General features: G+C 33.9%; 3 protein-coding genes across 4 annotated transcripts; 1 reads left to right on the forward strand and 2 right to left on the reverse strand.

Annotated features, from left to right (window-relative positions):
- Positions 1-1,936: 1,936 nt before the first annotated feature.
- LOC120261805 (protein STRUBBELIG-RECEPTOR FAMILY 6-like) lies at positions 1,937-8,218 on the forward strand. Its single transcript, XM_039269798.1, has 16 exons — positions 1,937-2,110; positions 2,827-2,959; positions 3,056-3,127; positions 3,218-3,289; positions 3,375-3,446; positions 3,546-3,617; positions 4,042-4,113; positions 4,213-4,278; positions 4,371-4,436; positions 4,524-4,834; positions 5,523-5,797; positions 5,990-6,261; positions 6,803-6,938; positions 7,313-7,449; positions 7,589-7,745; positions 7,972-8,218. Exons 1-16 carry the CDS (start codon positions 2,020-2,022, stop codon positions 8,101-8,103), a joined length of 2,136 nt encoding a protein of 711 aa, XP_039125732.1. The 5' UTR covers positions 1,937-2,019; the 3' UTR covers positions 8,104-8,218.
- Positions 8,219-8,905: 687 nt separating this feature from the next.
- Positions 8,906-14,429, reverse strand: LOC120261806 (26S proteasome regulatory subunit 7A). The gene is made up of 10 exons (XM_039269799.1): positions 14,349-14,429; positions 13,952-14,033; positions 12,392-12,483; positions 12,183-12,260; positions 12,028-12,089; positions 10,558-10,702; positions 10,216-10,434; positions 9,905-10,086; positions 9,542-9,717; positions 8,906-9,384 (listed from the first exon to the last, which is right to left on the reverse strand). Exons 1-10 carry the CDS (start codon positions 14,427-14,429, stop codon positions 9,227-9,229), a joined length of 1,275 nt encoding a protein of 424 aa, XP_039125733.1. The 3' UTR covers positions 8,906-9,226.
- Positions 14,430-14,841: 412 nt separating this feature from the next.
- Positions 14,842-22,735, reverse strand: LOC120261216 (phosphoinositide phosphatase SAC2-like). 2 transcript variants are annotated; one of them, XM_039269002.1, is made up of 17 exons: positions 22,489-22,734; positions 21,602-21,806; positions 21,343-21,508; positions 20,513-20,735; positions 19,406-19,482; positions 19,069-19,256; positions 18,896-18,993; positions 18,621-18,754; positions 18,398-18,526; positions 18,090-18,151; positions 17,746-18,017; positions 17,083-17,204; positions 16,845-16,958; positions 16,142-16,288; positions 15,671-15,826; positions 15,461-15,521; positions 14,842-15,347 (listed from the first exon to the last, which is right to left on the reverse strand). In XM_039269002.1, exons 1-17 carry the CDS (start codon positions 22,579-22,581, stop codon positions 15,219-15,221), a joined length of 2,376 nt encoding a protein of 791 aa, XP_039124936.1. In that variant the 5' UTR covers positions 22,582-22,734; the 3' UTR covers positions 14,842-15,218. The 2 variants fall into 2 exon arrangements, with proteins under 2 accessions (XP_039124936.1, XP_039124935.1); XM_039269001.1 differs by having other exon boundaries at positions 17,746-18,151; positions 22,489-22,735.
- Between the last annotated feature and the right edge of the window lie 2,408 nt (positions 22,736-25,143).

The following is a 25,143-nucleotide window of genomic DNA, read 5'->3' on the forward strand; positions in this document are numbered from 1 at the left end:
AAATATTCCTTGGTTGTTTTTATCTGTCATAAATTTATAGTTTTTTTTTTTTATCTGTTATTTTTTCTAACATCAAAAAGTATTTATTATATTTTTTCAAAATTACTCTAACACTCTATTCAATTTTTTTTTTTGAAATTAAATATAAGAGAGAAATGTGAAGATATAAATTAAAGTTTAAAAAATAATAAATTTTTTATAAAATTTTATAAAATAACTAAATTTATTAGTATGTGAGATTTGATTAACCACGACAGATAAAAAAGAACGGAGGAAGTACCAACAAAAAAAATGAACTACAAATTTATACTTAAGACTTACCAAAGGTTGATTACAAAGCAATCAAGTTTAATATATTATTTTATTTATTTTATTTTTTGGCTTACATGGGGATGTTGGCAAGCATCAAGCAACCTTTTTAACTTGAAAAGGATCCAACCTTCAAACTTATGTTTGAAGTTATAATAATAATCAAGTAAAGATTATTGTTTAGATTTTATAATAAAATGGCATTGGATATGAAGTGAAGATGAAGTTTAAACCTATATTAAGCAAAACATTTAATAGGTTTTTTTTTTTTTAAAAAAAAAACTCTTAGCTCTCTCCCTAAGCATCTTCAACACTACTCTAGGGACTTCAGTGAGATGTTGATGTTTAATAAACTCACGTTTTTTTTTGGGTTGTTATTTCTTGTTAAGAGAGTTATACCTTGCTAAAGTTCATTCTTGATTCTTCTAAGACCTCATTAATGAAAATATTCTCCATAATTATTTGTAATAAAAAATTAATACAAATAAAAAATAAATAAAATAAATATATTTTTTTGACAAAGTCTACCAATAAAAAATAAACAGATATGAAAGTACACCAATTGACTGATCTCCTGTGAATAATCTCATATAATGCAATCCTGAAAGGGAGAACGGAAGAGTTAACCCATAGTTTCTTAATTTTAAAAAAATAATTTTTAATAAAAAAGGACTGTTTAGATTTAATAAAATTATTATTTATTTATTTTTCTTATTTTGATTTACTAAAATCAGATTAAACTTGTAAAAATAATAAAATTATATATTTTCAGCAATTAAAAACCACAAAAAAAATATAAAAACAAAATAGAGAGAGGGGTAAACTCACTGGCGGTGATGGAATCCACTTTCTCGGGGACCAGAATACGAAAGGGACAAGGCTGCCGACAATTCCATCCTCAGATCTCGGCCGTTGGATCAACGGACAGATGACGTGGCAAACACCCAGCCCATCAACTCCTCTTTGCCGATTTATAACACACATTCAACCCCTTTAAACTTTTTTATAATCATAAATTCCTACTAAAATGGCCCAGTAATTCGCGAATAATAACTAGAATTCAACTGCACAATATATATTTCAATTAATCAAAATATCTTGAAAAATATGGCTTTTTTGCAAATACATACACCAAGAAAAAAAAATTTCTCATGATTTCATTTATACAACTATAAAATGAAAGGTTAATAACAAGCTTTTACAGGCGTAAATATGAAAAAAAAAACTTCAATAAATAATTTAGCTACTCAATCCACAACTTCAAACAGCAACATGACCCGCCGCATGTTCTCGAACGTCGACAACCGTCCGATCTTGATCCAACGGTTAAAACTTGTTCAACGGGTCATTTCCATGTCCTTTTTCCAACGAGTTCCGTGACCCTCAACAAGACTGTTTGGGAAACGGTTCCCAAGTTTCTGTTCATGTGGGAAACGGTTTCCCAAGCTCATGCTGATGTTCAAGGAATGTGTCCTATTTGTTTTTATTTATTAAAAATAATAAAAAAAAGTTGAGCAAAAATTAATTTTTAATTAATTAAACTACATCAGCATTTATTTAATTAATATAAAAACTCAAAAGAAGCGAAAAAATGGGAAATAATATAAAAAAAGAAAGAAAAAAAAAAGAAAAGAAAGAAAGGCAGCGTTTTTATTCTCTTGGTTTTGGAGTTGAGAGTGAGAGAGAGAGAGAGAGAGAGAGAGGAAGAGAATGGGAAGGGAATGGGGGATCTGGTTCTTCTTAGCTTGCATTTGGTTATCTAATCAGAGCTTTATCAATGGCGACACAAACGCAACTGATGGTGAGATGATGATATGCTACTCTGGTTCTCAAGCTCTGACCTTTCTGCTTTTCAGCTTTTCTTTTGTCTTTCTTTTGTTAAATATAGTGAGAAATTTATATGAACTGTTTTTGATTGGGTGGCTACAATTGTGGAACATGCTCATTGTTCTTTTGCAGATGCTTGATGCTTTGTGGTTTCTTTACTGAGATGTGGTTTGTTTTTGTTTCATTTGCTTTTTTAAGGTTACTGGTTCTTTTTTCGCCTCTTTTATTTATTTAGTTTTTGTTTCTTGGACTTTGGGTTGGTAGAGTTTAAAGTTCATGTTTTTGGGTTGTTTAGTCTATTTGTTTTTTTGTTAGGAGTTTTGCTTTATTGGATTTGGGTGGAAAGTGATATCTTTTCTCATAGATGTTTACTGCACTAATGTTTTCAAGCTTGAATGGCAGCTTATTGAGAATGATAATTCAGTAATTTATGGTATTTGTGTTATTATTCTCTTCTTTTTTTTTTAATATTGGATTGGTTTTAGGTATAGAATTGGTACCGTAAGTGTCAAACATTTTAAAAAAAATTATTTCTATATCTCAGACGTTTATCATAATACATGGAGTGGCTGTTTTTTGAGAAAGAAAAATTGAATGAATTTGACATTTGTTTGATGCTTATTCTCAGATTGTAACACTGGAAAGAACCAATTTTGCTTGCATTGATATTTTGAATGTTTCTTGTTGCAGCTGCTGCTCTCAATGCATTGTATAGCAGCCTGAATTTACCACCTCAGCTTACAGGGTGGACACAGAGTGGTGGTGACCCATGTGGCCAGTCATGGAAAGGAATTACTTGTTCTGGCTCATCAGTTACTCAAATGTGAGTATAAGTTGCTTACTGTTTAACTGTTTTGTCATGTGTAGCAGGATCTGTCTTTTGTATATCCTTTACATGTTTTGTACTCTGACATTTCAGAAACTTATCTGGTTTGGGGCTTAATGGGAGTATGGGCTACATGATATCTAACTTGGCGTCCTTGATTGAACTGTTAGTCTTCTGGTTTATGTCCAAGATTTGCTCTTTTTTATCATGTTTTGATACTTATGTTGTTTCTTTGATATACTGAGATGGTTGCAGTGACTTGAGCAACAATAATCTTGGTAATGGAAGTCAAATACCATATAATCTTCCCTCGACTCTCCATAGACTGTAAGAAATGAAATTATATTTGTTTTGATCATTTGATTTTCAAGCATGAATGTCTGGAGCATCTTACTGGGATCTTTGCCTGCAGGAATCTTGCTGGGAACCAGTACACTGGCAATATTCCTTATTCCATTGCTCTGATGCTCTCTCTTGAACATCTGTGAGTGACCTTGTGAATTCAATAATTTTTATACCATCATTTAAATTTATTTGTAAGGTTGAAATTCTGAACTGTCAGCATTGGTTTTCATGATTGCAGAGATCTTGCTCACAATCAACTACAAGGTAGTTTGGCTGATGTGTTTCAGCAACTTACAAATCTCTCCATGATGTGAGTAGATTTTCTCTCTTATGGACTTTGAAATTTTCCTATTGGCAGCATTCTAATGGATTATGAGCAATGTTAAAGAACTACTCTGTTATTGTTGAGAATTATCTACTTTCCTGTATCAATTGTGTTTTAAGTGCTGGCTGAACTATATATTTTGTATATGATCAATTGTGCTAATGTCATTCTTAATATTACTAGCACTAGCAGTCTGGATATAAAATTGGCGGTGTTGTTCTCAATACTAGTCACATTCATTTCTCCAATTTTCGTCATTGTGTTATCATGCATTATGAAAATCTCATTATTTCCTCGCACAAAAGAAGACATTTATCTTCATATAATTTTGCTAATTTTCCTTTCACATAGTAGCTACATCTCATGATTTGTTTCTTATGCATCTCTAAATGAAAACTTTATGTTCCAGGGACCTCTCCTTCAATAATTTTTCAGCTGAACTCCCACAGAGTTTTAGCTCCCTTTCAAGTTTGAAGTCCTTGTAAGAAAATATGTGAATTTATTTTGTTCATAAACTGAGATTTTACTTTATTGCTTTTCTGTGATCTTATTAGTTGCTAACTTGCTTAACATTCTCCAGATATTTGCAAAGCAACAAGTTCTCAGGCCAGATTGACGTTCTTGCTGATCTGCCACTACAAGATTTGTTAGTGAACGTCTATTTAGTTTGTTCATCTAGTAAAATTTTAAGTAATATGTATGGGCACTTGCATTAATATTGTGTTTGCATTGTTTTAGAAATGTTGCAAATAACAACTTCAGCGGATCGATTCCTGACCAGTTGCTGAAAATAAATAATCTTCAGTGAGTATATGATGCTCATTAATGAAACCATATGGTCTGTAATGGCTGCTGTTATACCTGTAATTGTTTTTACACTTTATTTCATAGGATTGGGGGTAATCAATTTAACGTCACATTCACACCACCACCACCATCAAATAAAACTCCACCTGGCCGACGAGCAAACCCTAGCCAGAGCTCAGGGCGCGATAGTGGTTCATCTAGTGATAGTGGAGGTGAAAAGAGTTCTGGTATAGGTATTGGAGGCATAGTTGGAATTATTGTATCAGTTCTAGTCATAAGTTTCATTCTCGTGTTCTTGCTGATAAGGAGAAAAAAAAGTGAAGCTTCCTCTAAAGGAAATCGAAATCCCGAGCAAGACCAGCTTTTCACACCCCTTCCTTCTTATGAAGTTAAAGGTAAGGAAAATGTCATCTCGAAGTACTTTTCTATTCTTAGCATTACTCACTATGTACAGATTTATAATATGATTAAAAATATATAAAATACATTCTGGCGTTTACAGAATCTCGTATGTTTGGTTTGCATCTACCACGGAGAAATTCTCTATTGAACTAAATTAACAATGTTATCTGAATTAGAGCCTGATAGTGTTAGCAACTAGAACAAACAAAAGACGAACATATCCTGTCAATGCAGCCTATATATTTCTCATATGACAATTATCTGCAAAACTGGATACTGGTGACACATTAAAATCTTAGGACGCCTGAGATGTGTCGATAGATATCCCCATGTTTGCAAGGTTTATTTATTTGTTCACAACATCTCTAATTAGGAGATCTTCAATGTTGTGATCTAATTTTCTGACCTTACCCAAGCAAATTCATGGAATCACATGAAATAATTGTGCCTTCATCCAATATCATTTAAATTTCTGGTCATATAAGCAATTTGTAGTTTTCAGATGAGCTGATGATGGATAGCTCTTTCCTGTATATACTAAATGGTGCATTAGACTGGTTACCAGTAAGATGATCAATCAGCTGAATTTTATGTTAAAACTTAAAGAATGATGAAATTCATTATACTAATAAAGCTTAATAAACCAAATTGGTATAATGTTGTTTTCTTTAATCTTTGCAGAGATGAAGCAGATCCAAACATCTTCTCTGGTTAGCACAAATGTGGTGCAACCAACTACCCCTATTACCCTAAAGCCTCCGCCAAGGCAAAAATCATTCGATTCTGATGAATTTTCAACAAAGGCTGTTGTGAAAAATGCTACTCCAATTTCCATAAAGGCAACTGTCTATTCTGTTGCTGACCTCCAGATAGCTACAGAAAGCTTCAGTATAGACAATCTCATAGGTGAGGGGTCTAGTGGGCGTGTTTATAAAGCTCAGTTTATTGATGGAAAGGTAAGGCATTCTCTTAAGATACAAGATTCTTTCTTTTCCCTATTCGCACATCTTTATTTACTTCTTTGTGTGTCATAAAGGTGTTTTGAAATGACATTTAGACTAAATTTTTTCTTCTTTATGGGTGCTATACTTAGAGAGATGAATAGAAGGAAAGCAAAGATCTTATTATTTTGCATTTTTTGTCATTAGGTTCTGGCTGTGAAGAAAATAAATTCTTCGGCCTTGCCCAACCAATCTTCTGAGGATTTCTTGGAGGTGGTTTCAAATGTCTCACGGTTGCATCATCCTAATTTGACGGAGCTTGTGGGCTACTGTTCTGAGCATGGGCAGCACTTGATGGTTTATGAGTTTCACAAGAATGGATCACTTCATGATTTCCTTCACATCTCTGATGAATACAAGAAGCCATTGTCTTGGAATGCCCGTGTGAAAATTGCACTAGGGAGTGCACGGGCATTAGAGTAAGTATTACTCTCTTAAATAAAATTGAATGCACATTTATTGCTTATATTTTATCTGAAGCATATCTGCAAGGCATATAATTATCTCATCCTTCTTCTGATAGTTGCTGGAATTTTACTACTGTCCTTTGTATTAATGTTCACATAAAGTTGTAAAAGCATAATTGCCTGCAGGCATCAGCTGAGGTTTATGTGCATATTTCTCATATTTTGCTGCTTACTGTGAACAATTGTTTAAGACAGCAAAGAAAGTGTAAGTGAGTGGTTGAAGTTGTCAATGCCCAATATTTCTTCATCTACAATGTTGCTTTTGTGACATATTCTTGAATCATCAATTACATACAACAAACTCTAAAGATACTGACACTGTAGATCAATTTGTTTTCTTTGTTTCGCTTGTTCCAATTCCATTGTACTTTGCTTCATCACATTCTATATGATTCATAAAATCCCAATAAAGATTTTAACTGTGTTTCTTCGTCAAATTACAAATGTCGTCGTTGGATGTTAGTGCATTTACCCATAACTCATGTTGTATCAGGTACTTGCATGAAGTTTGCTCACCATCAGTTGTCCACAAAAATTTCAAGTCGGCCAATATTTTACTTGATGCAGAGCTTAACCCTCATCTTTCAGATTGTGGGCTAGCAACGCTAATTCCCGATCCAGAATATCAGGTAAAACTCCTTGGCTTCTACAACTAGTTCAGATTCACCATTGTTATTGGTCAAACTTATAATTAAGAATGACATCATATTATTACTACATCTTCCGTTTAATCAGACAGACCAACCTTCTGAAAAATCAATTAAATTTTGTCATTCTAGCTAGTGTTCAATTTGATTGAACTCTTATAGGTTTGTATTAACCTTTGGTAGTTACTCATGACTATGAAGTTTTCCCTCAGATAAAGGTTAATTTACAGACCCAAGATTAAAATCGTCAGCAGAGAAGTTTCATAATAAAGTATAATAGAGCGGCAAGTTGTTCATCATCGATTAAATTATAATAACTTATACAATAGTTTCTCCCATTGATTTTTAATATGCAGTCGGTGGAAAATTCTATGAGCTCTGGATATAAAGCCCCTGAGGTTGCAATGTCGGGGCAGTATACTCTGAAGAGTGATGTCTACAGTTTCGGTGTGGTCATGCTAGAACTCATCACCGGGCGGAAACCTTTTGACAGGTAAACTTGGAACACGGCAATAGCACTTCCTGATTGCGCTTCATCTTTGATAGTTCTTAAAGAATTATTTGAGACAACTGAAAAATCCTCAAGTTTTTCTTGTTCATGCTGTGATTGTGATAAAAATAATTTGACACAGCTCAAGACCGAGGTCAGAGCAGTCTCTAGTTCGGTGGGCGACTCCCCAGCTCCATGACATTGATGCATTGGATAAGATGGTTGATCCTGCACTTAAGGGACTATGCCCTCCGAAATCACTCTCAAGATTCGCTGATGTGATTGCACTGTGTGTTCAGGTACATAAACTGCACCATATATTTGTTGCCATCTTATGTTATTGTTCGAGACACGGTTGCCTTGATACTGCATAGTTTAACCACTAAGATACCACAAACACATGGTTATATATTTTGGTCATCTATCTCTTCAAACACATGCAACAAAAGATACAATATTTCTGAGACATTTTCTCGGAGAGTTGCATTGACTAATGGATCTCACATTTACATCCTGTTTTGATAGCCTGAGCCAGAATTTCGGCCACCGATGTCAGAGGTTGTCCAGGCATTACTTCGTCTGGTTCAGAGGGCCAACATGAGCAAGAGGTTGTCAGCTGGAGATGATGACCAAGATTTGCAAGAGTTTACATTCTAGATCATATTTGAGTATTGATGCCTATACTCGTTTCCCAACCAAAATAGCTCCTTCATTTCAGGCCTTTTCTTTGTTCCTCTTTTTCAAGTGTTAATAGGAATGATGTTCTGAAACATGACTAAAGTTATCATCGAATTGCTTGAGAATTTGTATAGTGTTTGCTAAGGAGGCATCTGTTAAGTATTTTTAAAGGATAACAAGGGATGTCTTCTATATCAAGTGGTGGGTTATCTGCTGTACAGGGTTTTGTTTTAATTTGACAACTTTTTGGGCCTTTTCTTTCTTATCTTTTTTTTTATTTCTTATTTTAAATAAAAAAGGTGATTTGGGGGAATTTAATAAGCTTTTTTGTACACAAATCAATGAATCATGCCTCACAGACCTCAGATCAATAAAGATTTCGAGAACTGTGTTTAGATTGAAGAAGAAAAGATTAAAAAAAAAGTACTAGATGAAAAAGGAAAACAAATATTTGTGTTTTCCTTTTCATAGGTTCATCTGATATCCCATCTCATAGTCTACCAAACATTTGGAAAACAATTTATAGTTATTTATTTTTCTGGTGTTCGGTTGCAAAAGGAAATAAAATGGATAACCCAATAAAAAAATGTAAATGAAAAAACTAGTTATTATCTTTTATTTTCTTTGTTTTTCCTCATTCTCATGACCCAAAAGCACCACAGGCCAAGCTTTAGAAGCATTCTTACAACATAGGAGAAATAATAAAAATAAATAAATACATATATATCTATATATATATATATATGCACACACAGAAAATAAAAAGTTCCTATCAATTAAATTATATCTCAATCCAAACAAGTCCTATGCATTTAAGAAGAAATATTTCAAAAGCAAGATTTCCACAAATAAAAGTGCATCATCAATAAACAAACTGCAGAGCTTTTAAAGTCCCAAACCATATCAATTTGCTGGGTTGTAGATACAACATAACATGATCGATCCATAATAATCATCCTGCCATCTCTGACTCTGAGCATGTAACAACTAATGATCATAAGCTTAATATTTGAAGAAACACATGCACTAACCCAACATTGAGTAATTAACAAGATCTCATAGTCCTTTGATAGTCAGTTTATGGCAAAAGAGAGGGAACTCACTAGTTGTAAACCATATACTTCGGTGTTGCACTAAACTTCTGGTAACCCTTGATGACCTTATTTACGGCATCAAGGAAGTCTTTCTCTGTAACTGTCTTCCTGCGTGCCCGGATAGCAAACATGCCAGCTTCAGTGCATACACTTCTGATGTCCGCTCCTGAGTTGAAAAAAATAGAAAAACAATCAGAACTTGTTAAGGAAAGCAAAGCCAGTAATGGAACTCATTTTATATGCAATGTATATTTATGCTGAATAATGAAAGCACAGTATCAAGTGGTAACAATCTGGGAGAGATAATCAGGGGGATCAATTACCAGTTGAGTTGGGGCAGAGACGAGCAAGAAGCTCAAATCGAATATCTCTTTCACAGTTCATTGTTCTCGTGTGGATTTTGAATATCTGTGTTCGGCTCTCCAAATCAGGTAGCCCAAACTCAATTTTGCGATCCAAACGTCCAGGGCGAAGAAGCGCTGGGTCCAAAGTATCAGGTCTGGATTAACAAAAAAAAAACATAAAGAACTAGTGATTATTTTTATTTTTATTTTTATTTTTATTTTTAAACTTTATGAAGTCAATTAACATGATTCACGAGATAGCATATGATAGAAGTCAATGTTAAGTTCTGAAAATTGGTTGTTCACAATTATTGTAAGAGCCAAGAATACAAGACAAGGTACCTATTAGTTGCCATTAGAACTTTAATATTTCCTCTAGCATCAAAACCATCAAGTTGATTCACAATTTCAAGCATGGTGCGCTGGACTTCATTGTCACCACCAACACCATCATCAAAACGGGCGCCACCAATAGCATCAACTTCATCGAAAAAAACAATGCAAGCCTTTTTTGAGCGTGCCATCTATATACAAGATTAAGACAATTGTTACAGATTGTGTGGGGAGAAAGAGATAATATAATATAGGAATTAATTGATTATAAACTCAAGAATAACTGAAAATTGACGTAATATCACTAAAAGCTCAAAAACCTGAAACAGTTCGCGAACCATCCGAGCGCCTTCTCCAACATATTTTTGAACAAGCTCACTTCCAATAACCCGGATAAAGCAGGCATCTGTTCTGTTTGCCACAGCTCTTGCCAGTAATGTTTTGCCAGTTCCAGGGGGGCCATAACACAGGACCCCTTTAGGAGGATCAATACCTAGTTTCACAAATTTCTCAGGATGAAGCATAGGAAGCTCTACAACCTACAAGTCAAATAAATTTGAAGGCTAAGCATCTTGGTCAGTTTCAACAAAACAATTAACAATTTTACAATTTCATTAATATCAAGTTCAGAATTCATCTTATACAAGTAAAATCAAACACACCTCTCTCATCTTCTCGATTTGTTCTTTGCAACCGCCAACATCATTGTAGGTGACATCAGGCTTTTCTTCAACAGTCATCATCGTAACACTCGGATCAATTTTTGGTGGCAAAGGAATTTGTATTTGATATTTGTTCCTATCCACTCTACAAAAAGTTGAATCAAACAAAAGATCAACAGTGAATAGGATCAAACATTAAGTCCCAATAAATGATACAGTACACATTACGGTAGAAAAGGAGGTTGAAATCATCAAAGATTAGATCTTTTCTAACTCTGTCTGTAACTCACTACAGGCTAGGAAAATAAACAGAAGATGTGTCATTGTTAAATTAGAAGTGCATTCATCACGAAAATGATCACAATGATTTGTGTATTTCATGTGGCAAAAGATGGGAGTCAATGAGCAAAGTTGAGTACATGCTAATCGCTACTCATAGGTAGAGACAGGTTCATCAAATTAGAGCAGTGTCATGCACCTTGCCAGTGATAATACTTTTGGCTAAATGGAAAGAGTGAGATAAGGAGAACTGATTATTCTAATGAGGGCATTGGCAAAGTAAAAGGGTGGTTAGCTTCAGGGAATATGTTCAATTTTGAGAGGGTGTTGAGAAGGAATAGGTGCATCCTCCTCCTAAAACATCCATCAATTAGCCTAAACTAACTTTACAATTCTCGATCTTGTGACTCCACATCCAGCGTCAATTGAATAAGGCACCAAAAGAGGGAGATCCTTTCAGTAGAGGAAACTTAACAATTTTCACTGTATGTGATTGATGTTCATTTGGTGCATTACATACCCAAGACAGACACAAGCCCTTTCTTTACAGAGAGGGGAAAGGGAACATGAAGACCATATTAAAAAACTTCAGAGAACTGCCATAGTCCTCAGTCCTCATCCACAGAATACACAACGGTCAGGATAATTAACTGCCATCCCAAGCCATCTTAAACTTCAATTGTTGGTAAAAACTAGGAAATGTCCTCAATAATCTGATGAGCATGTCCTAAGAAGTACCCACTGTGAACTTATCTCAAGACATGAAAATAACCGAGTAAGTCACTTGACATTGTTGCTTCTCTTAAATATAATAACATATACAGCAGCATTTGGAAACAGCTTCTCCCCTTAAATTCCTTCAAATTTGTCATTCCACCCCTCTTTCGTTTTTATAGTACCAAAAGCACAGTGACCGCTGAAAGCTAGACCCCTGGAATCTTACCCACTGTTATCTCAAGAAATAAACATAACTGGAGTCCTTAATGTCTCCACTTAAATTCCTTCAAATTAGTCATTATGCTACTGTTTCATTTTTATAGCACTAAGAGCACACACTTAATGCTGAAACAGCTAGACCCCTGGAATCTTAATATAGTTTGTTCAACTTCAGTGCTAAATGTCAATAGAAACATGAAGCATTTAGGGACGTCAAATATACTCAAATGTAGGGAAAAAAAATACTAGAATTACCCAACACGCATTCCTTCTTCTATATCAGTTGGAGAAACTTTGTCGCCCAACCCAACAACAAACTGCATGTGGTACAAAAAATGACCAACTCAAACCACTTGATGTCAACAAACTCAAATACATGATTTACATAAAAGTAAGATCAATGACCATACCTTAGCAATTTGCTTGACGTTTATTATATATTTAGCATCATCTGTATTTGGATTTATTATTTTTGTACACCTTGCAACCTGCAGATAATATAACAGCCAGCCTCAAATTTCAAGGGCACATGAACAGAATTACAAATGCACACTTGTAATAGAAAATCAAGGATTCAAAATCAAAATAATTAAGATGCTGACAAGGTTAACTAATTTACCTGAAGTGGTTGTTCTTCCTGCATCATTTGTTTGTCTGAAACCAGGTCCCATTGGCTTGGTGCAGCTAAACCAGTATCAGACTCCTTAATTCCTGATTTTTAATTGAAAATTGAGGTCTTTAGAGATTTGAACATATATCTATTGAAATAACTTGCAATAAGGAATACGACAAAATCCATGATATATAGAGCTGCAAAATAAGAAGTTTATAAAATCAATTGTACTGTTTTTGAAGGATAGGTAGATGCAAGCTAGGGAACATAAGCGGCAACTATTTGGACAATAGTAGAATGCTCAGTTATACTACTACATACAGTGCATCTAAGGAAGCACAATAGGAGAAGCATAGCTCTTACCAGCGGAAAGTTGGGCATTTGAATTCATTCACCTAAAGAAGAGCAATATGCTTTCCTCCAAAATGAAACTATCAGGGCCATCACCAAAATTGAAACAAGATATAAAGAAACATATCCATAACAGGCAGAAAAGAGGTCGTGTGATCCTTCTCAAGGAGATCTAATCACTTCCCATTACAAGAGAAAAGAGCACCTAAGATCCTACTCAATGCATCTAGGAGCCTCCAATTCCTTGTAAACAAGAATTATAAAAGAATGGTTGGCAAGCTGTTAACAATGGGGGAAGAACCAAAGAAAAATATAGTTTGTATTGAAATTCATATACCATCAATACTGTTAAAACTTACAGCTTCAAGCATAGAGACACATATGGAACAACCATTTTAAAGTTATCAAAGCCAAATTATAACTGCAGAAGTCCTTGCCACAAACATCTGAATAATTTGGTAAAAGTAGCACTCTCAATCTTAGGATTATCAGCAATGTGGTAATATTTCAAATTAAATATATATAGCAGAAAACTATAGAAAGATGTATAACTTATCCTAAAATGAGCCTTGAGTTCCAATTACAACACAGACATTAAAGACAAAACAACACATAGTAAAGGCAAAGGGCACAATCAATCAACTTTACAAACCTAATACAGAGTTTTCTACTTTCTTCCTTCAATTGAGCATGCCTAGCCACTGGACTGGTTCTGATCCCTATCTTCACCACCACCAACTCATATGAAAGTTAACAAGTTCAACCAAACTCTATATTGGACACCCAATGAAATCTTAATGACAGGAAAAAAAATCTAACAAATGTCTATCCCTCAAGCAATATTCAATATTATCTACTCAAGTCAACAGTTACATGAATCGTGAAAGGACAAATTATTATTAGGAATGATGAAAAGCTCAATCCAATGATCCATTTTAACTTCAAAATATCATACCACACGATAAAGGCCATAAAAAAAATTCTACTAAAAATAAAGGAGTGTGACACTCTGTGCTTGAGCTTCACAATAGAGCACATTGACTTTACATTTACCTCAAAAGCAATATAGTTAATCCGGATTAAAATCTAAATCCTAAAAACAGAACTACAAAAAATAAATCAAAGCAACGCAAAAACCATCTAAAACCATTGTTTTGTAAATAGAGAACTTGATCAGAGAGAAATAGAAAGAGAGAACAACATATGACCACGCACCGCATAAATCATTGACCTTCTTGGCCATTTCTTTGATTTCCTTCTCCACTTTCTTGATGCTTCCAGAGTAAGGTCCTAAGCCCTGCCATCAAACAATTGCAAATCAACAAAAATCACACCAAAGATAACACAATAGCACTCTCCAGATACAAACCCTATAAAAAAAAATTAAAACATCCCATAAAAAATAAAGGGGACACGAAACCCTAGAAATCAAGCAAGGGCTTCATTCCTAAATATGGAGGAAAAAAAAAAGAATCGAATTGACCAAAAGGAAACCATATCGCATATAGATATAGAGAAACAAAAAACAAAGGATCAAGGATCTAAATGATCGGAATGACAGAAGATATAGAGATGAAAATGAAACTAGTAGGAACAAGGATTGGGCGTATACGTAGGTCTTGAGAAGCGCGATGTCGTCCTCATCGAGAGGACGAGGGTTCTTCTCGTTCAACTCCTCCGGCTCCGGTGCCATGGCCGCCTCCTTGAGCTCTCGCGATATCGCTTTTCAGCACTGAATTAAGAGTGCTTTAAAATATAAAGGAATCACTCCGAAATAGCACTTTCAACGTTTTACACCCTCATTAATTTATATTTACTTTTTAATTAAACATTGTTTTTTTTCATATATACCCCTAAATAATTTATAATTTTACGTAAACTTAATTTTTTTTTTATTGTTGAATTTAATATTTTGAAATTTTAATTAATCCGGTTTAGTTGAACATTTAGATGTTTTTCTTCTTATTTTTTAGAAACGTCCACCTAGGGATTTTCCATGTAGAAAAAGTCCTTGATAGTTTACGCATGAACAATACTTCATGAAATTATTTAATTAATCAATAAATAAAAAAAAGCAATAAAACCAATATTTGTTCCACGAATCATAGCTAAAATGGAGACATTTCAAAGGTAAATATTTACAAAATTCATAATTTTTTTTTAATGAAAATATGCTGCTTTGTACATATGATGCAACATCCGAGATATTTACAAAATGGAAAACCTATGTTTGAAAATTATGAAAGAACCAACTATCTGATGTTGCGATAAAGTTAAGAGGATTTGATCATCTCTAGCAACTGGAAGAGAAATTTCGGGCTCGATCTCTTCCAATGTCAGTGAGCAACTGATTATTCTAGCAAAATTCAGTCACGTTATTTTTTCCTGGTCTTTGTTTGTCTTTTGTATACCATTATCAACTTGAATAACTGTTAGCAGCTAATCACAAGCAAGAAGACATCTATGATTAATTTTTTTTTCTTCAGATCAATGTGAAACAGTTGTCTCCTTCGGCTACCCACTGCACAAAGCTCTCAGAAAATATGTTGACAACGTCAGTGCTATGATTGGAAACATCACAAGAAATTTGAGCTCCTTCTGCTTCCTCTCCCTGGATGTAAACAATATGGACGATAAACAAAAATGTTATGTTTTGATCTTATTATCATGAGACAGGAAGCAACCGGCAAAATAGAGGCACGGTTCATTTATTTCATGACATACGTTAGTGTGAGGTTCATCCTCAGCCTCAGGTATTTGTTCAATATCATCTCCTAATGATGTCCTGCAGTAGTGATGAAGATTAGAGTTATTTTGCAGCAATAATAATAATAATAATAATAATAATAATAATGTATAGAAATCATTTGCAGGAGGCTAGAGTTAATGTGAAAAGAAGACAATATTTTCATATATGGAGTTGTTGGTGGTCACCTTTCAAACAAATCCTCACGAGAATTCCCAGTAGATGAAAGCCATTCAAAGTTCAGAAAATTTGAACAGTCTGATACATCAGACCCTTGTTTGTTTAAATATGCGCCACACATATTCTCTGCAAAGAACTGCCTGACAGGAATCATGGGATCATTCCTACACAAAAAGCATGATATATATTAGTTTAATCTATTGTGGAGGAGTTGAAGCCAAGACAATCTCAGACTACATGGCATGAATAGGAGTGCAACAAAGGAATATATAGGAACAAATATTATACAAATGAAAGGGAAAAAAAACCATGGAAGCTAGCCTGAACTACTAAATACCTCTATTTCCAAGATAAAAGCAAGAAAAGAATGATAAATCTTTTTCCTTTATTCCAACTTTGATGGTTCAACTGTAAAAAATGGAAATTTGTGCCTAACTTCTTCACTGCAATGTAAATATTTGCAAGCTGTACAAACTAACCTGGAAAATGATAAACTGTCATCACAATTGGAAAGTTTTGGTGCAGTATCAGCAAAAGTTTCTGTTTCACCTGTCTGATGCATACTTATAGGAATTTCATTTTCACATATCATGCTGCCATCTGATAGAGACCTTTTAATGTTTAACCTACAAAAAAAAATATTGAAATTCTTAATATTTATTTAAACTAGAACTACTAAAGTATCTAAAAAAGATAAGATGCCATGATTAGTAGTGATCAATACCAGACTCAGTGTAACATCTTTTCTAAATTCAATTCAGGAGTAACAAACAATTACTATGCTTGTATCCTACTATTAGTTCTTTCAGTACAAGTGGGATAAAAAAAAGTTAGGTGCATCAATTTTGAGCATTATATACACTAAAATTTAGTGTCACTTGCTGAAATTAGGAAGTGAAAAGTCAAATAAAAAAAATTTGCCACCAGTAATTAAAACTTAGAAGATGGCAAATCCATCCTTTTATCTTGCGCAAATAGTTGAAATGAGTAAGAAGGTTGAGCATGCTCAGTGGATAAAGTCATGACTCTACCAAACTCAGAAGCATCCATGCAGTGTGTTTTCACAGACTGCGTTCAATGAATATTATCAATTTCACAAAATTGCAAGTCAATCGAACAAATATAAAGCAGAAAAAGGAGACGGGGGCAAAAGCACGTTAATATGCTCATTTGTCCTGGTACCTAGCTCTTTCATCAATAAAATCATGATCATGCCTCCCAACATTGTAATGCTGATCAGAATCGAGCTCCCAAAGTTCAGGTTTACCAAGTTGAGGTTGGAAGTGCCCCAGAAACCTGCAGAACCAGCAACACATAATCAGTGCACCAGATTAACCATACCTCATTCATAGTTGGTACTAGTTGCGCACAAGGTCAAGTTAATTCACAGGACAAAAGTTTTCTAAAGTTGCAAGCATACAAATTGATTGCATCCTGTTTTTCAGTGTCCATATATGTATTAGTAAAGTATCTTTGAAATATTCTGAACAACTCCTGAGATTGGGTTGCTGCTTTCCATTGACCTCTTCTCTCGGAGAATATCTGTATAACAAAAACAAATGGAATAGTTAAACCCAACTATACAAAGATTGTTCAAGTGCTTACTATTAAATTCATGACAGATCAAATAACATTAAAAGCAAAAGATGGCCTAGAGCAGATCAATATTCTGTTATAGCCAGAGAAAAGTAATTTCTCATGGGAAATTTGACTTCTAGAACATTAAATAAAATCAGACATCTAAACAAACTTATTTCAATGATTATATGAAACTTATACAACGCAATTAAGACACAAATCTTTAGTATCCTGACCGAAAACCAAATATAATATCAAGTAATTTTTTTAAAAAAAAAACACGCAATAAGAAAGTTCTAACATGCTTATCTTTAACAAAGTAATTGTAATAATATATATTCAAAAAGTTAACCAAAGGCTAGATAAATTTTACATTATGTGATGCGCCAAAGTTAAGCAATGAATCTGACCGGCAGAATTTACAATGCCCTCAACTTAGATTGGGCTAGCAAACTCAAACAACCATAGGTGATATATAATTTTATCTTTTGTAAAACAATTATACCTTGTTGTGAGCCGCAGACCCACCATACTGTAGCGCAAGTGTGTCACCCATTTGCTCATAAAGCATCATTAAACTCTCAGCCAAAGGATCTTTAAGATCAATTTTTGGTGTGTCTAAGATGCCCAAAGCTTGAAGCTGATATCCAAGAGCAACCAAACCATATGCATACTGTGCCACATTTGTGCGATCCAAACAGTCAATACAATTAGTGCGCAGAACTCCTTTTTGTAGCATAAGTGGTTCAACAAAGCAACCACCATCTTCAGTTTTATCTGTTGGGGATTCACTTTCAGCTATACCAACATCATCCTCAGGGGATCTGTAACCTGATGTAGAAGGGTTACCTCTAGATTCCCTGCTGCTATCATCTTCACTATTGCATGAAAAGTCACCAGCATCATCTTTCCTGCAGCATAACATGGAGCACATGTTCTGAATAATAATCCACAAGGTGACAAGTTAGAAATAAGTCCCCAATGAACTATAAATTTCCATTTCCCTCAAGAAAAATTCATTCATATACATGCTAATGAGCACTAGGTCCACGAAAATTTCTCACCCAAAAAAAAAATATTGATGTGCAAAGCATGTAAAATAGTGTTTGAGGAGCATGAACCAAGTTATTTTTACAATAATCCATGGTAGAACTTACCCAAATATGGGACACATTGTACCCCCATGAAAGCTTAAAGTTGGTGTCAGTTGGCAATAAAAGAAGCCTGTCAAATTCAAGGCATGAACTGCCACTTCGCCCAATAATTCCAGCACCTTAGTGCCTCGTCTGAAGAAGTAAACAGTTCCAATCATGATCAGGACAACTATAGATTATAAGAAATCATTCATAAACTTTTTGAATAGAACTGAAAGGTACATACTTCCGACAATACTTTTGAATATCCCAATGCAAGAATCTCAAGCGATCAGCCTCAGGTAAATCATTGTTTATCTGATTAATTGCTTCTGCAAATTCTACACGGAGTTTAGCCTCCCGAGGCTTCCTCTCACATGTCTATTAGAAAGGATCATGACGATAAATATCATAAAAAAAGGTCATATAATGCATTACATCTAAATTATGTCTTAAAAAGAAGTACTTCATATTGCAAAACCATAAATAAAAGATAATAAACTCAACTGATAAAAACCTTACCTTTATCAAGTTCGAGATGACTATTGGATTTCCATATCTGTTCACAAGATTCTCAAAATGAAGCCTGGTAGCTTCATAATTTTGGTCCTTCTTTAGCACTGAAAAAAGGAAGATCAAAATAAATGAACAAAACAACTTTTCATGGTATTACCTTCATAAAATCTAGAACTTACATATGATATCAGGCTTGAAATTCCGCCATGAAGCTTCCTGGGACCAAAATAGCGGAATAGAACCTCTGTTCTGCACAACAGAACTTATTCGTGCAGGGAATTCCTTGGGAGTGTATTCAGACACGACTTGCTCAGTCTCGACATCATTGGCTACTCTACCCTTTTCATTAACACCACGCTTTAAGTACCTGAAAGAGAAACAGTAAAATTAATGATGATAAATGCTTTTCATACAAGCAAACAAATGCATATAAGCTATCAGTGCCGGCAAAAGCCCTTCTGACTCTCAACTCAAAATCTTTTGCAAGTTAATAGTTTGCTCTAAATGCATAAAAACCTGGTGCCAGCAAAATGGCGCGATCGCCTGGCAATGAGTGTCAGCTCACAGTCCTTCCCAGATGCTGAAAGTACAGCCTGCTTAAAGCAAACAAAGAATTAGTGCACAGTAATAGCTTATAGGATAATAAACTGACTGTCTAAGATAATTTAAAATTCACTAAATCTCAAACTTAAAGGATTGGTGACTTTGCATGTAGTAACTAACATTCATGCAAAAATAAAAAATTTCATAATCACTAATAATTTTCAGTTCACATGAAATACACAAAAATAGGTTATTGTCTATACCATGGTGGCTCATTGTTGTGACCCTTTTGGATCTGCATGAAGCAAAGACCCATGAAATTCATAATGATTGGATAATCAACACAGAGTCCACTGGCACTGAAGTCGCACAAGAATCTCACAAAATAAATAAATAAATAAATGAGGATTATGAAAGGAAATCAAGAGAAACATTGGGCACTACGGGATTGACAATCATTCAATCAATCTGCTTGAACAGTGCAAAGGCATAGGCATTATCAAGAATCGACTGAGAGACCTATGACAAAATGAGAAAGAAGACTATACCAAACCTTCAATCTTCCAATTTGAAGCCAAATCCAGTACCTGAAGGAGCTTTTACTTGAGATATTAGAGCATTCCAGCTTCACAACTAGAGCTAAAATCATTAGCTCTAGTTTGACTTCTACAGAACAATGTGAGATATTTCACCAAGTGCCACCATTCTAGAGTGTCATTTCACAGTCCACTAATACCCCAATGCAAAATTCTTATGGCTTATCAAGCATATTATAAAGGAATGGCGGAGCCAAATGATGGTTTTTTATTTCATTTGCTCTCATTTTTAAGAAGACACACAAGGTTGCCTGGTAAGCTTCCCTACTCAGCTGATATTGGAGAAAACAATGGTTCCAAGATAAGCTAAACTCTATGATAAACTTAATGCACATGGTAAATAATGGGTAGCAACCTTTTCATACAGGACTGAAGGAATTCTCATTTTTTGTAGAAATTAACAAATATACTTGAATACTTTGACTTAAAGAAAAAATTGGCATTCTTATTATACAGACAGAAATAAGTTCATACTAAACATTACCTGGTGGAAAAATCCAAAAACTAGTGCTACGGTCCACAGAGTATTCTTGAGATGATTTCGAATTCTGCGAGTCAAGAACTCATTCCAGACAAACATGGTCTCATAAAGGGCTGGTCCTGTCTGATAATCACATACATTTCTCTGCAGGCTATGCATAATATTGTATGAATAGCTGAAAAAGAAGTCCTTTGTAAGGTCCACTGTGCCTAGGAGCTTCTTGTATCTAAGTCATCATAAGAAAACAGGAACGGTGAATGCATCTTCAGATACTTGATCAAAATAAGTGAAGAAAGCAAGAAAAGTGCTTAATACAATAAATTAAAGCTGCTTATATTCCTCTAGGTGGAAGGAACCTGAACTTCTCAACTTTGATACCTGGAAACAATAGAGTTTATAACAACATAAAAATAAGTGAAGCTTGCCTCATAGCACTCAAAAGCAACCATCTGGAATTAAGTACAATGGAATTTACAAAAACTAGAAGATGACTAAGTGTTATTCTCAAACATTGAAAAGTGCTCACAACAAAAAGAATGCATTCTTGAGCAGATAAAAAGAATTAAAGACTGACTAAACAGCTTAAAACAGTCAGCTCATTAACCAAAGGATAACACCCAAAGTATATCATATGTAACTTATTCCTAATAACCACTCTGGAATGTGTAAGAGGAACTGATGGAAATGTACTTGTAAAGTTAGAACCGGACCACATTTCAAAAACATGTAGGGACCAAGAATACAACTTCCACATTAGGGTTTTTCGATCTGTACAAATAGTGGGAAATGCAGTAAATACTACAGATTTATATACAAGCAGATCGAACAAAAACCTGTTCTCGACTTTAGAATTAACCATATTGGACCACACAGTATAGTTGGACAGCGGAATCATTTCGCTCTTTGCAACGGCGTATACTTCATGGCCACATATACTACCAAGTTTCCTTCTTTCAGTAATAAGTAACATATAATAAGGCCCAAGAAACTTGACAAACCCTGCAAAATAATTGAATTGTTGTGACGTTGTAAAAGGTATATCGCCAAGTGTAACACCTTAGACATGTGTAACACCTTAGACATAAAGCATACCGATGATTCCATAAAAACCGGTGACAAACACTAGACCCCCAGTTGACCTGTTCCCTTCATGTAATCGCTGCAGCAAATCACGGCATTGACTTTCCGAGTATGTGGTGAGGTCTTCATGAATGTTCAATTCGAAAGGTTCCAGCCTATCAATCTTTAGCACTTTCCAAAGTAATTTACTCTTTTCTCTTCCAAATATGTAAAACTTCTGCATTACAATGAAAGCACATCAATTCAGAGGTCTAACGCATGTTAACAATCTGTACATAGAACAAATAATCCTGTCAAAATGTTCCAGCCTATCAATCTTTATCACTTTCCAAAGTAATTTACTCTTTTCTCTTCCAAATATGTAAAACTTCTGCATTACAATGAAAGCACATCAATTCAGAGGTCTAACACATGTTGACAATCTTTACATATAGAACAAATAATACTGTCACAACATCAGCCAACAAACGCCTCTACACTTCAAAGAACAAACTCAAAAATTTTATCAAAGTTCACCAAGTTTTTGAACAAAACCAAAGACTTTTTGCGATATAGGAAACTAAATTACATTGGGCAAATATTCATCCCAAATTTCGAATCTTACTCAACCATATTAGCTCCAAACAGTAAAATCAACTGCTATGACTACAGAATCGAATTCAAATAGAAATAATTTAAAAAAAAAAAAAATCAATCTGAAAAGAAAAAAAAACAATTTTTTTCCACAAATCCTTCGAAATCCTTCCGAATCAGAGACATGTACAAAAAAAACCAAGAAGAAACAGGCAAAATCAAAATTTTCAAAAACCAATTAAGCCTCAATAATCACATCAAAACATCAATTAAACAGAAACACAAAGAAGAACAAAGAATTCCAGCCACAACCGACATCAACTCACCGATTGGGTCTGATAGAGCTTAAACTTATCAAGATAAAACCCTTCAACACCGGCACCGGCGATCCGAGCGTCCGGACCGCCGCCTGCCGCCATCGAAACACAAACCAAAGGCCCGAGATCTCTCCGACAAAGCCCTAAGACCACGGTCCCACTCTCTTCCACGCCAAAACTCCGAGCTTTTTCCTGGCGAGAGAGAAGGAGACGAGGATGAGTAAAGACCACGTCTTTCGAAGGGCGGCTGGGTTTGTTTATGTATCAACGCTGGATTCAATCATTACTATGAATTAATGACGTTTTCTTTTATATAATTTATATCACTTTATATAGAACCTAGCCCATTAAGTAATAAGTCAATTTACATATATACCCCTTTAGGAATTATACTTTCTTTATCTATCTATCTATATTCATTCCCCTGGTTATATTTTAAAATGTTAATTTTAGGGATAAATTTTATTGTATAATAGGAGAATTCTTTTTATTATATTGTAGAAAAAATAAACAAGGTTGAGGGTTAATGGTTTGTCCGTATTTATAAAAATAAATAAAAACAATACCACTTCTGTAACAAAAGAGTTAGTATTCTATTTTTTTTAAATGACTCAAATTTATTTTTTTTTATAAATTTTAAAAATAATAATAAGTTTATTATAGTAAAATTTTTATTCTATATAATATAAAAATAAAATAAATAAGACTATTTTTGTAACATGAGAACTGATATTTTATTTTTCTCTTAAATTAAAAGTTAAGGAATCAAATTTATGATTTTTTATATTTTTAAAAAAATAAAAGGTTGGGAGTTGTTGATGTCTTTGGTCTCCGTTACTATTTTTTTATTATAATTACATAATTAAATACTAGTGTTATTTCTCATGTCTATTTATTTATTTATTTATTTATTAAATGCATGAGTATGGATTTGAAATGACTGAGGGCATATGTGGAAATTTGTAATAATGAGTTTTATATTTGAATGTATATATATATACACACAATGTTTATTTTGGAAATTTGTTGGTGGTAAAGATTGAAAATGAGATCCTGCAGTGAAGAATATGATTGAGATAAAAAAACGTGGGCCCGAAAAATACTTTGAATGCCAAATAATTGAGTTTTGACTTTTGACACATACCAAGAATCTCGCAAGAGCATATATAGCATTTTTTTATTATTATAATTTTCTATTCACATAAATTTGAACATTTTAGGACTTTTAAGAAAGCAACACATGGTCACACCACGATCACAATCAAGATGCATGTGCCTTTTGATTTAGCTTTGGTTTTAAATCAATTGTAGAAACTTCACACAGTTGAAGTTCATGTTAAATCAACAATTATTCTCTCCGTTAATAAATTAGTGATTTAAAAAACTAAAAATGTAATTCACTTTTATTTCAATCAAAAATACTTTTATAATTATTAATCACTTTTGGTTTTTTTAAATTTGGGGAAAAAATATTGCATATGAAAGAATTAATAGAGTAATAATTTTAGTTCTTACCAATATAAACCCAAAACACTAATTCAAATATTGCGGGAAAAAAACATATAAGTATTTGATTTTTGGTTTCTCAGTTTTGATATGTAACTATTCTCAAGAGTCAAGAGTATAAACTAAGTTGGTTTAGATTTTATTAGAGCAAATTAATTGGGTCTGGTTCAATTACAGTAATTGAGTTGTGCAAGTTTTAACATCTTCAGTAAAATATTTAGAAAATGGCTCCTCTAATAGAATGACTTAAATCCATTAATTTCTATTTGTTTATTTAATAATTTTTAATAAATTACATCACAAAAATAAAACATATAGGTACAAAATTTGTTATATTTAGTAATTAAGAAACAGAAGACCTCATCAAAATTAGTAAGATAACAATTCTTGCTCAGTTCAATGTCATTTAGGATGGATAATCTAATCTCGACAATCATTACTTGTCTGGCAGTTGTCCTTAGTGCTCCTCTGTTGATTATCTGGCAGTTGTCCTCAATACTCCTCTGTTGATTGTCTGTCAGTTGTCCTCATAACTCCACTGTTGAATGTCTGGCAGTTGTCTTTAGTGCTCCTCTGTTGATTGTCTAGTAGTTGTCCTCGGTATTGTTTGGCAGTTGTCCTCAGTGCTCCTCTGTTAATTGTCTGGTAGTTGTCCTCAATACTCCTTTGTTGATTGTCTGGCAGTTGTCCTCAGTACTCCTCTGTTGATTGTCTGGTAGTTGTCCTTAGTAGTCCTCTGCAATTAATACCATTCTTATATTCGGTCATACTTCACTACCAATGAATCATTTGACATATTTTTCATTCTGTACAGATATAACACGTACAATAGAACCTAAATTTATCAAGAAGAAGTTGGATAGTATACATAATTTGGTTATTTTTTTAACCTTGAGATTTTATTTATTTATTTATTTATTTATTTATTTATTTTTGCCCGAATGTAGACAAGTCATGTGTCAAGGGGGTACATGGGCAGAGCGCATTTGCTATTTGAATTTTTTTCTCAGTTTTGATATGTGACTATTCTCAAGAGTATAAACTAAGTTGATTTAGATTTTATTAGAGCAAATTAATTGGGTCTGGTTCAATTACAATAATTGAGTTGTCCGAGTTCTAACATCTTCAGTAAATATTTGGAAAATGGCTCCTTTAATA

This window comes from Dioscorea cayenensis, chromosome 5 (genome assembly GCF_009730915.1).
Source record: "Dioscorea cayenensis subsp. rotundata cultivar TDr96_F1 chromosome 5, TDr96_F1_v2_PseudoChromosome.rev07_lg8_w22 25.fasta, whole genome shotgun sequence".
Taxonomy (NCBI): Eukaryota; Viridiplantae; Streptophyta; class Magnoliopsida; order Dioscoreales; family Dioscoreaceae; genus Dioscorea; species Dioscorea cayenensis.